This window comes from Lipophrys pholis (genome assembly GCF_963383615.2).
Source record: "Lipophrys pholis genome assembly, chromosome: 7".
Classification (NCBI taxonomy): domain Eukaryota; kingdom Metazoa; phylum Chordata; class Actinopteri; order Blenniiformes; family Blenniidae; genus Lipophrys; species Lipophrys pholis.
Window position 1 is genome coordinate 2204736 of NC_137638.1, and position 14185 is coordinate 2218920.

The window sequence follows — 14185 nt, forward strand, 5'->3', positions numbered from 1 at the left end:
TAAATCTAGAGGAGCCGCTCTTACGGGCTGATCTCTTTCCTGCAGCTGCTCCTGCCGAACCTCTCAGGAAACTAAACATTTCCTCCCGTCTCCGAGGAGAAACCTTCGCGGGCCGCGGCTGCCGTAGGGAGCGCACAAAACAAAATATCTCCATCCTGGAGATTTATCACCGTCTGTCACGCTGAAATCCCACAAAAAAAGCTGGAAACCTGCACTGCAGAGTTTTTTTGTCCCGTCCAGGTCCAGACGAGAGCCGACAGAGCGACACTGCGGGATCGCACCACGCTGGAGGCGCAAGATGCTGGAATGAGTTTGGTGATTATGCAAGGGAAGGAGATTGAGGATTCATCGGTGGGCTTATCAGCTGCGGGGAAATCGTACTTGTATCTACGATGTCGGGGGGGGGGGGGGGGGGGGGGGGGGGGGGTGACGACGTCGGCAGAAAAGCTTCCAGTGGAAAAACCTAGGAGACAAAAAGCGAGAAGGCGGAGAAGCTGGTAACGTAACGCTTTCAGTGAAAACGAAAAAACTTCAGTTGCGTTTCTGGGGTCTGTTTACGCCACAACGGGGCTCGGAGCCAGGGAAAATGCAATATTTTGAAAATGCGACTTTTTGAAAATGCAACTTTTTGAAAACGCTCCGACTCCATAGGAACAGGGAAAATGCTTTTTTTTTTTTTTTTTTTAAAGGCTGCTCCTGCGCACCACGGTCGTAGTGAATATTTCTTCTGCACATGCTCAGTAGAGACAATTTCCTCCAGAGTGTCATGGCTCCCAGTCCATATTCTCCTGGGACTTGGTACTTTTATTTTGACAGTCACCGTGACAACAATCCAACATAGCAGTTTTATTTTGACAGTCACCGTAATAACTATCCAACAAGATACTTTTATTTTGAAAGTCACCATACTAACAATCCAACTTAGTACTTTTATTTTGACAGTCACCATAATAACAATCCAACAAGGTACTTTTATTTTGACAGTGACCAGTTCCTCCACCAGAATCCACCCGGGGAAAATGAAAAATTTAGGATCCAGTTTTAGTTGCTCTCTAATATGTCAAAGTCTTTCAGAAGGAAATTCCTCTTTACACTCTTACAAACACGTATTTCCTGTATTTATATTTCGCGAAAAACACCCGAGTTTGTTGACGTCTTAGCGTCTCGGAATCTCCTGAAGATTCCAGAAGCAAGATCCGGTTTGTCCACTGGATCTCTCCACATCTGGAGTCACACTGGAAAAAACCATCAACCATCAGTTTCACTACATTCCAGACGTTTCTCGAGGCTTAAAGACTCTTTATTTGAGAAAATCTGAATTTTTTTCACCCTGAATCGGTCAGATGTTGATATTCTGGCTGGAGCTGCCGCGCCGCCATCTTTGATTTCCCAGAATCCCTTGCCGCAGGTTTTCCAAGATGGCGTCAGTCTGGATTGTTTGTAAACATATTGGAAATGAGTACCAATGAGTGGTGACGGTCTTGTTTTGATGTGTTGCTTTATTCTCTGTGCAGAAGTGAGACTTTTTTTATGGGAAGGAGATTTTTAAGATTTGTTCTGGTAGAGTAACTTTAAATCTTCGGTTTATTCGACTGCACACATCAACTTAACCCCCGACGCATGAACCACGGCCGTGGTGCTCGTGTTTGAAAAACAAAAGTCAAAGCATCTGCAGTGATTCAGATGAATGGACAACAGATATGCTGTATTTTTGGTAAAAAAAAAAAAAAATCAATAAATAAAAAAGAGAACATTTCTGTAAATGCATGTTTAACAAGGTGCTGGATCAGCGCTGCTGTGGAACGTCTGAAGTCAGGAAAAATAAGACGGAAGGTAACAGAAAGGTCAAATCATGATTAAATCCAAAAATAATTAAAGAAATAAAAAGCAACCTGCGCCGCTTTCTCTCCGTCTTGTTTTGCTTCAGAGCAGAGAGACGCTGCAGATTCTGTTTCTTTCTGCACTCTCATGTTTTGCTCCTTGGATATTTGTATTCAAATACATGCTGCATGAGATCAAACAGGGAAATTAAGATGGCGGGCTGTTTTTCTTCTGCTTCATGAAGGGAAACTTGTCTGTTAATAATAATAATAATAATAATAATAATAATAACAATAATAATAATAAGAAAACTGTTGGTCTCCTGGGGATTAATTTGGTGATAAATTGGTGCAACATGGGGGAAAAGTTCAAGCTAAATTATCTTCAATCCTAATCTGGAAACAAACGATGCTGCAACTTGTGATTTAATAATAAGAATAGTGATGTCAGACTTTCTACAGGAAGAAGAACGTGTCATATTAACTAGGAACTGCAGAGATTAAAAAAATAAATAAAAGAAAAAGCAGGATTTAATCAATGTTTATTTTAATGGTTTCAAATTCAATCCTGACCAGATATGATGGGGTCACATTCTGCAAAATTCACTTCCTACATGTTCTCCAGCAGTACTAATCGTCTCCATACCTGGAATGACGCCCCAGAAGTGAAGACAGTCTGTCCTCTCTGTCCCTGGCTTGTTTCAGGTTTTAAAAAGTGTGTTGCTCCAACCAGCCAATCAGAAATCAAACCCTATATAGTGTCATCGGGGGTTTAGCCAATCCCAATCAAGGCAGGCCCTCCCTTTGACTCCTCCCACAATCAGGCAGCTCTGTTCTGGCACATGGCACCACGAGAGGAAGTACTTCCTCCTCTTCCCAAGATGGGCATGTGTGGGCGGAGCCAGTCCAGCTCACACAGACACAGCAGATTCTGAATGCAGCTCCTATGATCCAATATTCAAATGGTGGAAAATGAAGGAGGAGCTAGAAACTTAGAATACTGAAGGTTTCTGGACCGACCAGACCAGGAGGAGGAGGAGAACAGGAGGAGGAGGAGAACAGGAGGAGGTGAACAGGAGGAGGAGGAGGAGGTGAACAGGAGGAGGAGGAGGAGGAGGACAGGAGGAGGAGGAGAACAGGAGGAGGAGGTGAACAGGAGGAGGAGGAGAACAGGAGGAGAACAGGAGGAGAACAGGAGGAGGAGGAGGACAGGTGGAGGAGGAGAACAGGAGGAGGAGGAGGAGGTGAACAGGAGGAGGAGGAGGACAGGTGGAGGAGGAGAACAGGAGGAGGAGGAGGAGGTGAACAGGAGGAGGAGGAGGAGGAGGACAGGAGGAGGAGGAGAACAGGAGGAGGAGGTGAACAGGAGGAGGAGGAGAACAGGAGGAGAACAGGAGGAGAACAGGAGGAGGAGGAGGACAGGTGGAGGAGGAGAACAGGAGGAGGAGGAGGAGGTGAACAGGAGGAGGAGGAGGACAGGTGGAGGAGGAGAACAGGAGGAGGAGGAGGAGGTGAACAGGAGGAGGAGGAGGAGGAGGACAGGAGGAGGAGGAGAACAGGAGGAGGAGGTGAACAGGAGGAGGAGGAGAACAGGAGGAGGAGGAGAACAGCTGCCAGATGATGGAGATGATAAAACAGGTGTCTGCCTCCCTGCCGACTCGTACGTCCTTCATTTTGTGTTTTTCTTTTTGTGTGTACGTGTTTTTTTCACCAAATCCTCTTTGACTCGCCAATTTATTTATTCATTTGCAGTTTGTTGCAGTTTTTGTACTTTTTGTCAACGGGCTCCAATTTTCACTAAATGGGAGGAGTCACATGAGCCGTGTGACTTATAGTCCAGACATTACGGTAATAATCACTACATCACATCACACATAAAATGTGTTTAAAAACAAAAAAAACCCACCAGAAGTACAGTTTCAGAATTCTGAGTCACTTTTATCACCGTGCTGCTCTCTTCTTCTTCCACAGAGCAGAGCAGTTTATAATAATGATCACACTGTAAAGGCAGAGGAAACTTTCTGCCCCGATTGGTGTGTCTTTACGAGGCTCTCGAGGCGAGCACAGTGTCAGCAAAAATCTTTTTTAAATTTAAATCCTCTAAATGTATTTAGGTGTGACACGATGGCGGCTCTAGAACCAGCAGGGAACCAGAAGGCAGTAATAAAAACACAAGAACCTTTGAATGCCACCGCCATGATTCACGCTCTGTAAATGTAATGGAGGAGCCGCGGCCATAACGGGAACATTTTTTCCCTCGGATTACTCCAGATCAGGTCTCTTTATATCAGGATGTGGGGGGGGGGGGGGGGGGGGGGGGGGGGGGGGGGGGGATATATTCCCACATTAAGCTGCAGACGTTAAAGGAAGTGACATCCGTGGCGGCCATCGTGCTCACGGGCCAGACGGTTGGAAATGGGCCAGAATGAGGAAAGGAGAAGATGAAAATGCATGAGGTGGCGATTATATAAAAAAACCCTGATGACAAACTTTCATTCAGCCTGTTTGAGCTCCAAAATAAAAAGATAAAAAAAAGATAGAAGTTGCGCCATATTGCAACACCAGCAGCCGATTCGACTCGCATGCAGATGAGCTCATGCTATGTGGGTCAGCGGGAAGATTCCACATTCAGCACGACGGCGGCGGCGGAGTAAAAGGGCAACCCAGGGTGATTTGTTTGCTTTCAGGAGACGTTGGCCTCAAACGTTCATTTAAACCGTCGGATGAAATCCTCGCGTCTTCAAGAGGTTTTAAAAAACAAAACAAGGATTTCAGGCTGCAGATTGATGACGGTGCGTTGCGGAGCTGCTCGACGCGGGTTTGAACCTGGACACCGGCTCCCGTGTGACGCAGTATAATCCTCCAGTGCTCTATGCTTCTGCAGGATCGTCGGCACGCGGGAACATAAAGACATGGAGGAACCAGAACCTCATCAAACTGCAGTCAGGGGTCATTATTATCCAGGGGAAAGGAGGGAACGTTGTGCAGGTGATTCAGTGTGTGTGTGTGTGTGTGTGTGTGTGTGTGTGTGTGTGAGATGGAGACTGGTTTGTTCCTGATCAGTGTTACCACGGTTACCGTGAAAAAAGTAATCTGATTACAGATTACTAGTTACTCCAGGTTTGTTAATGTTTATAAATGTTTAGATATGATCATATTTGATGCTACATGCTACATGCTAAAGAGATTCGGGGCTCACACACCAGCGATGCTACATGCTACATGCTAAAGAGATTCGGGGCTCACACACCAGCGATGCTACATGCTACATGCTAAAGAGATTCGGGGCTCACACACCAGCGATGCTACATGCTACATCCTAAAGAGATTCGGGGCTCACACACTAGCGATGCTACATGCTAAAGAGATTCGGGGCTCACACACCAGCGATGCTACATGCTACATGCTAAACATGATTAAAGTAACTGATACTCTCATTACCAGCAGCTCGATCGGCGTAAAACGATGCGTTGACATGAAACGGCGTCATCATGTGGGCGGGGCCCTGGTACTATAGTCCTCGTGTATCACGTGCGTATGGCGTCCGAATTATTCTCCGTGGCATTTGAATAAGTTCTCATATCGGTACTTGGTATCGGCATGTAGCCAAAGATTAGTACTCATACTCGGTCCTATAAAACTCGGCGTCCGTGCTTCCCTCGCCGTAATTCTAAAGCAGAGGTGTGAAGTGAAGCCGGCGCCTCGGAAACAGAATCGATGCTCCAGGTGCTGGAAAACGCTCAGCATGAGCAGAAACAACGAGCCGCCGTCCCGGGAGGCGGAGCGGATCAACTGACGACCTCGATAACGTTACTCATGTGGAAATCAATACAAAACCGGGACCTCCGGCCGGCCGCCATTTATCTCACACACATTTCTCTTTCCCCTCATGTGAGAGATCTGGTCACTTGTACAATTGAGGTACTTTAAATTACAGTTCTGGGGTGAAACAAGCGAAGTCCGACGCTCGCAGCTCTTCTATGTCACTCGAGCTTCAACAACACATTTGATCTCTCCTGGATGGAATCGGTCCTCCTCCCTCCCGGCTGCTGTGAAGAAGACGACGGCTCGTCTTCACCTTCAGCATCGAGGTTTAAGCGCAATTTTTATGTTTTTTAAAAGACTGACAGCGCTCCATGTGAATCTTCAGTGATGAACTGTCGACAGAAACGCAGACATCAGCAGTGTAAAACAAGTTTGTCCTCCAGGTGGAGAGGAGTTTCCAGAAATGTTCCGGAAGTTTGCCGGATGTCAGAGGGATTGATGGCGGCGCCGCCCCCGTTTTCTGGCTGCCGCCGCCGCTCCTGTTCTGAACCATTGGCCACAGATGGCGTCCTTAATGACCATGTCTGTCACTGACATGTGGCAAAGGGAGCAAAACAGCAAAAGGGTGCTGTCGGAGCATGACTCCATCAGATGGCGGTCGGAGAGAGCGCGAGGGTGGAGAACTTTCCTCATCTTAGAGTCAAAGCGAACCAGTTCATTTTTCAAACTCACTTGACCAATCGCCAAATTTGTTCTGTTCTTTTTTTTTTTTGCTTCTGAGTTTCCAACCATCAGTTTTCTCTCCATATTGTACTTAATCTAGAACCCTAACTCGCTGGGCACAGCGTCAATGAACAGGACAGAACCTGGAGACAGTTTCTCTCTACATCGTATGAACCGCAAAACTTTTCTGAAACGAAAACGTGAAAAGCGATTTGGTTTTCACTCAATGCAACTTTGCTCCGATGATCTTCCCTTGTTACCTCATTGGATCGGTAATATTGTTTGATCTGATTTAAATCAAACTGCAGCGGTACCGCGAAGCGTCCAAAGAAACAAAAGGAATCATTGGTTAAAGCAGAAGTTATACCTCGACAACACATGAACTAGAGCTACGCTCGGTAGAGCGCAGACCGTCGCCAACGCCACATTTGTTTTAGCAAATGCTAAAACGCTAGCATGACGGTCGTTAGCTCATATCGATGCTAACTAGCTAGGTCAGGAAGCTACATCACTGTGAAACACTGAGCAGGGAGCGTCTCCATGGCAACAGAAGCTGATCTCCTCTGATTTCCTCATCCACTTTGCATGGGAATTGTTTTTTTTGCAGTTTTTAGGGATTTATTTGGAAACGGTCAGTCGTTAATGACTGAAAAACATGACATCCCGTACCGTTGAGATCATAGTTGAATTGATATGATCAGAACGGTTTACTTGAGTGGGAACAAAAGAGGTACACGTTTGAATCGTCCCTGTTGAGTCTGGTTCTGCAGGTTTGTTCCTGCGAACATGAGTGGGTTTTTTTTTCTAACTCTAGCAAATCCAAAACAAAAACGCAGAACAAACGGACGATAGCAGCGATACACGTGTATTCATATTAAATTAAATGAAGTAGGGTGTCTCAGCAAAGCAGAGTCCGCTTCCTTTAAAAGAAACGTAATCCACTTTTCCCATTTTTTCATAAAGTCACTTCTGTTTCTCAGAGAGAAAGTCATTGTTTTCTATTGTGAATAGGTCTTTTACCGCAGAGTTTTTTTTTCTTTCCGCCGTCTCCTCTGCTTGCTCGTGAGGAATTGTTGAGTTTTTCTGTAAAATAAAATACCTTGCGATGACTTTGTAGTATTTCTTGCCGTAGGAATATAATCAAATTGAATTACATTGAAATGGAGCAGAAGTGAGCTCACTTTAATCCCCTGTACTTCAAAGCAGTCCCAGTTTTTCACCTTCCGCAGGATGATTAATTGCCCCGCCTCCGTCGTTTAAGACCCTAAGAGTCATTACTTTACTGCACTCATAGATCAGAGAGAAAATTCTACTTTTCCCAAAAGTTTAAAAAACATCTGTGCGGCCTGAAGTAGCTGCGTTTTCTCTCCTGCTTTCAGGCGTAACTGCAGCTTCTAGTGCTGCCGCATTGGGAGAAAAAAAATGACTTTTTCTATTCAGTGTTTCTCAGCCGGGGGGGGTTCAGTTCGACGTTAACTCAAAGACAAGAGGTTGGAGCAGCCGATCTCCTCGTTTAATCCGACCGCTTCAGAGGGGAAACAGTCAGGATGGTCCGGCGACGGGAGGCTTCAGATAACAACGCCATGAAAACGAGCCGCATTGTCAGACAACAGAACAGTTTAGGGGAGCGAGTCGGTGAGGGAAACGCCGAGCTGCGTACAAACGAGTGGGTCAGTAAACAAATGCCGGTCGGGGGGGAAACGATCTGAAAGTCTTCACTGTGTTTCCTGTGACCTCGGCTCATTATTCCTACGCAGATTGACGGTGAGAGCAGCTGTCGGTGGATTAAAACAGCGGCAGACTTCAGTCAAACCCCCCCGAGGCGAAACGTGGCTGCTGATTAAATCTAAATAACGACAAACCACTCGGGAAGAAGAAGACAAACACGCCGACTCGTTGACCCGGGTCGGGGGTGGTGGTGGGGGTGGGGGGGTGGTGGTGGGGTGTGTGTGTGACACCAGCACGTTATGAGGTTTGGTTTTAGCTCATTAACGTTGGCAGGAATCTTATGGCCTTTCTCGTCTGGGAACGGCGGAGGTTATTTGAAAAGTGGAGGACGATGAATCAAATCGATGAATTCATTAGCAGAAATACTTGTGCCTGGACGCTGAGAGCCTCGCTCTAATGAGTCAATCTATAAAACAACATAATGCAGGCGCGCCGTGGAGCGGAGGGATACAACAGAGGCACCTGTGCTCGTCACGATGCGGTGAGGATTATCAGCACGTTAACAGTCATTTACTAAAACGACACGTTGGCCTGAGCCAAAACCAATCGGAGCCGCAGGACTGATATGTTAGGTTCAACGTGGGACAGAGTGTGTCGCCACCTCAGCCAACGAATGTTGGGCAACCTGGGAGGGTGGCCGAGAAGGTTATGGTTTTGTGTGTGTGTGTGTGTGTATGTGTGTGTGTGTGTGTGTGGATGTATGTACTAACAGATTCAACACTTTCTGCTTGTTGAAGAAACGTGCTTCCCTTTAAGCTTAATGCTTTAAATGAATCCCATATGACAAGATAAATAAACTCAGAAGCTTGGATGTGAACAGAAATAAATAAAAAACACAAGTATGCAGATAAAACTCTAAATATAGAGAGATTTTATAGATAAAGCTCTGCAGAGTTAGTGCATCATGCATACAAACCAAAATCCTCCCGTTTGTCCATACTGAGAACATACTGAGGCACATTTTCGTTTCTGTTTACCGTCAACATTCATTTTGTTTTGTTGGCCGTTGGTTTGCAGTTCCTCGGTTTACCTGCCTGCAGTCCCGACGGGATTTTATTTTACTCTTTTATTTAACTTTTCATGAATGTGCGTCGCTGCGCTCCGTTAGAAAGGGATAACAAAGCAAGGAAAGAAGCACTTTAAAGGGCTCAACTAGTGAATTATGTGAGTTTATCAAAAGGTTTTTTTTTCTTATTATTACATTAAATCTTTCGATTTAGTGACTTTCAGCTTTCAAGGTGATGTTGTGTTGGTTATATTTTGAGCTCTACTCCAGTGTTTATCGAGTCACACGCCATTTTTCCATGCATTTCTGAGCTCTGTATTACTGTTCTACCCCATTGTTTTTCCCCAGGTGGTTAAAAACCACCTGCATAACGAATAATGTAATAATTGACAATAATGTATGTTTTACAGTCGTGTAGTAAGCGTATCCTGAGTGAATCAGTATGACCACTCTGGTTAGTATAATGAGACACAATTCAAACTTTGTATTGTTATATTATTGTTCTATATTGTTTGGAAAAAAAAATCCCCAAAACTTTCTGTTCACATCCTACATAGTTTATTTGATGTGTTTTTCCATCGTAGCCTCAAAGCCTCTGTTTGGGTTTCGCTCCAGTGAGGCTCTGATCAGTTCGTCATTTCCTCCTCCTGCGTTTCTATTGGTCAGTTAGCCGACGCCGGTCGCAGCAGCGTCTCCGTCACATTTCTGACACCGTCAGGATTTTGTCGCAGGTTCGTCTTTGGTCCAAGACCATGACACCAACAGCAGTACAGTAAAAGAGGCCGTGCTGACGGGCTTTGTGGGAAATGGCAGCCTGCGTTCTCTTATTTTGCTTCTTTGAACACTCTGCCCCTCTCCCATCTACTCATTCATTTAAATCTGTATTTTTTAACATTTTTATTATTCTTTAGTTGATTTATTTCTATTTGTAGTATTTTTAAAATTATTTTTCTACATTTATTTTATTTATTTTTTATTATTATTATTATTATTAGTAGTAGTAGTAGTAGTAGTAGTAGTAGTAGTAGTAGTATTAATAATAATATTATTATTATTTAAAAAAAATTATTTTATCTTTTACATTTTTTTTGCCTTAATATGTATTTTAAATTTTTAAAATAGTTTCTCAACTTCCTGCAAAGTGATGCTTTATGTTTAATGACCTTTGTGTGTAAAAGTCTTGTTTCAATCAGTTACCTTTCATTTGATATAATAAAAAAACCTGATAAAAAGCCATCGCCAGGAGCTTTGGGCCACTAACTATGGATGTTTTACATCACAGCCTTTGCGCACTGAGAATAATCTCTCCTTCTGTTCTACAAACTCATTGAGCATCAAGTCTAAAGACACTTGGCCTGTTAGATTTGACAGGAGTAATTTATAACGGTAGTAAAGTAATGCACACACTGGAAGAAGCCTAATCTCTCAGGCATGCAGACTCTGCTAAATCACTCCAGCAGTATTGTCTCGCAGTATTGATCCGACACCAACCCGAGGTCCCGACATTAAAATCATAAATCAGGACGACTCGTTTATTTCGAGACCAGAAGGAAATAAAAATAGTGACAAAATCTCCGCGTGTGAGTGAAATGAGATGCTGGTCGTCAATTAAGATTATCAGACCGTTCAGCAGTCAACTTCCTGCGTCCGTCGACAATCCACTTCCTGTCGCCACATTGCTCCTGAACGTCCACTGCAGTGGATGTTGGCGGCGTCAGGAGGTACAAAGTGATCGTGGATGAGAAGAACAACCCGGAGGGATGGGCTGAGCTCCGGGAGAATGACAAACTAAAGATTTCTCATGTTTTAACGGTACGAGGCAGAGTTTACAATCTGTGGAAATGCAACGTTTTCGTGTTTTTATTTTAGAAAAGCTTCACGTTTACATGGAAACGGCCGAAATGATGTAGTTAGCATTGAGGGCCACTAGTGGGTGCTGTTTTTGTAATCAAGAAAAAATAATAGTGGGAGATAATTGTGATAATTGTGGGAGAAAAAATCCTTGATTTCTCACCACTTGTTGAGTATTACTGATGTAAAAATGCAGGATTTTGTGCAATTTGCCAAAATAAAAGCCAAAGATTAAAATAGAATTTTTGGTTGTTTTTTTGCTTCATAATGTAGTTACTTACTGAAATACCTGCAATTTTTTAATTTCTCTGCCATTAAAACATTGGCTTGATTATGGCGTCGCTTACACGACAACATATTAAGTGAAAACGCGTCGCTATTGTTCCAGAGGTTAAAAAGCAACGTGTTGAAAACGGCGTCCATTTAGGAGGAAACGTGAGAAAACGTGCCAGCAGGCGAACTGGCGCCGTTTGTTTTTGTAATGAAAAGGCGCAGAGAACAATTTACTCAAAGCATTAACAACGGGAGAACGCAAACATTCTAGTGGATTGTTAGTACGGTGACTGTCAAAATAAAAGTACCAAGTCACAGGAGAATATGGACTGGGAGTCGTGACGGAGGAATTGTTTTTATTGTTCATCTACTGAGCACGTGCAGTAGAACGGCCGTGGTGCCAATGAGCAGTAGTGGTATTTAAAAAAAAAAAAAAAAAAAGGGGCAGGTCACATGAGGGGGTGGGAATCGAACCAGCGGTCGCCAGACGCCCAAGTCCACTTATCCAACCTCTGGGACACAAGGTGCAGGCAGAGATGTTTTCAAATGGATCTTCTAATCAACTTTTAAGTGCAGTAAATCCTGAAAAACCAAGGGCCTTGCATCGATGCAGTTTCTCTGGCGTGCCGGGATGAAAAAAGGTTTGATGAAATCCAAAGAGACGACAAACGTATTTATATTCAAAACTTAAAGGTCAAATTTCCGTTTGCTTGGCGCCGTTCTACTGATGATTACCGACCAAATGTCTTTGCGTGTGTTTATTTATTTGCTTTACCTACTTGTAGCTAAAACTATTGACCCGAATCGCACGAAAAAGTTCAGGGATGATTCGACTTTATCCAGGGATGCTTCCATTTAATTTAGAGAGCGAGGGGGTCGAAGGTCAAGGTCAGGAAAAGGTCAATCCTCTGATATGTCACATGATGCAGCGACGTCATCACCCTGGTGAGCGGTTGGAGGTCAAAGGTCGAGGGGGGGGGGGGGGTAAATGGAAATTGTATAATATGTTTAACTCAGTGTCAAACAGCGATAACACGAAGCGATTCAAACCACCATGACAAATGATGGAAGGAGCGTCGCGGTGGATCAGGTAACCTTGTACTCCATCGGCTTCCATGGCGACAAATGTGGCGTTGGCGAAGGTTTGCGCTCTACCGAGGGCCCGCTCTATTGTTCATGAGATTTTCTGCAGCTGCCCAGGTTTACCGCTCTACATCAGACGGGGGCGATTTACACACATCTCCATGGAGATGTAGTCGGAGTGTTTTCGAAAAGTTGCACGTTGGCAGCCATTTTCAAAAAAGTTGCATTTTAAGTAGGGATGTCCCGATCACACTCTTTTGCCCCCGATACCGATCCGATTTTTCAGAATTGAGTATCGGCTGATACCGATACTTTCCCGATCCGATAGTCACATTACTATTGCAAAGATACTCAATAGTCTACTTTTGGAGCAACTAAGATGTCTGAAGCTAAAAGCACTATTGGAGAAGCTTTTTTGGCTAGAAATTATTGTAAAACTCACTTATTGACTCACAATTCTTCTCTTTCTCTTTAGTTGTTGTTGTAAGCTGAGGAACATCCACACGGCGAAAAAACAATCTTCTTTCTCCCTGGCCTTCTCCCAAAAAACTTCCGTCCACCCCTCACTATGAACACGGCTCAACACGAGGCCTCAGGGCATGTAGTACACATGCCAGGCCTTTAGGGGCGCTGTGACTCACCAAACACAACAAAAACGCAGAAGAAGACAGACCACATAGAAATGTACAAGTAGACCTCTGCACATAAACACATAAACCACTATATATCACTCTAGTTTTATAGGTCTATGGCCCCGCTCCGCCTGCTTCTAGCTTCTGCAGCTCGACCGGAGCTTCTAGTCCCTGATTGTTGTGGTTATTAGGTGACGTAGCGGACCGCGTCTTTTTTTTTTTTTTTTTTTTTTAGATCGGCGGGGTGATTGGCTGGATTTACCGATCCCCGATCACTCACAAATCACCAATATCGGCCCCGATCCGATCGGTAGATATCGGATCGGGACAATCCTAATTTTCAGTAATTTAAGTGAAGTCAAATGCTGCAAAGGTTTTTCTCATGATCGGACCTCAATTTAATATTTCATCTTTCAACGAAGCTCAGCTTTGTGGAATCTGCAGACACAATTGGATTCAAGTCAAACAAACAAAGACTTTACTTGGGCTGCATCCGGGCAGGAGTTGTACTACAGACCGACTGGGATCAATGCTCGGTGCCGATGGGTCCGGCAGTATATCCTGACCTTTGCTGAGTCGTCGTTATATTCCTCCCGCCCCGACACAGTTTCTACTCCACTCCACACCAAACAACATCATCACCACACCGTCAGCATCCTCCGCCTCATTCCTCAATAATGACGCCCCCCCCCCCTCCTCTCCTTCCAACACATGTCGCTCCTCCATCACTCATGGCGGCGGTGCGTCTGGACGCCGTACCTTTGGTTGTGATGGCGGGCTGCTCGCCCAGGAGCAGCTTTAGCCTCTTGGCGTGGATTTTACCCTGGTAGTGTGACTGGGCCACCACGGCCGAGGTGAAGGACATGTTGCACAGCGTGCAGCATTTGTTCTTGTCCACGTCGCCCTCGCTGCTGCCCTGGAAGGACGAAGAAGAGGAAGAAGAAGAAGAAGAAGAAGAAGAGTTTTAAAAAACAAACATGTACAGAAACGTCTCATCGATGATGCGTCGCTTCATCAGCACATGCTTTTAACATCGTGATTCAGACGTGCTGCTTGTGTTCGGGAGGAAGTGAGACAGCTGCACGCTGAAGACATCGCTAATCTGGTGCAGGGGGGGGGGGGGGGGGGGGGGGGGGAGGAAGAGGAGGAGGAGGAAGCCTTTACATCCTGCTGGGAGGCAAAGGGAGACGACTCTTGTGTTTTAGGAGGCGACGGCGGAGCCTGATGTACCAGAAGCCCAGTATCCTCCGGGGGGGGGGGGGGGGGGGGGGGGTTGGAGGGGGGCAGACAGGGTCAAGGAAGGG

General features: G+C 45.1%; 1 protein-coding gene across 1 annotated transcript in view; it reads right to left on the reverse strand.

Annotated features, from left to right (window-relative positions):
• zmat4a (zinc finger, matrin-type 4a) overlaps positions 1-14185 on the reverse strand; it is a 155039-nt gene that overhangs the window by 49683 nt on the left and 91171 nt on the right. Inside the window, exon 4 of the mRNA XM_080468117.1 lies at positions 13641-13797. Within this exon, the coding sequence (XP_080324243.1) occupies positions 13641-13797 (157 nt within the window). The remainder of the gene's footprint in view (positions 1-13640; positions 13798-14185) is intronic.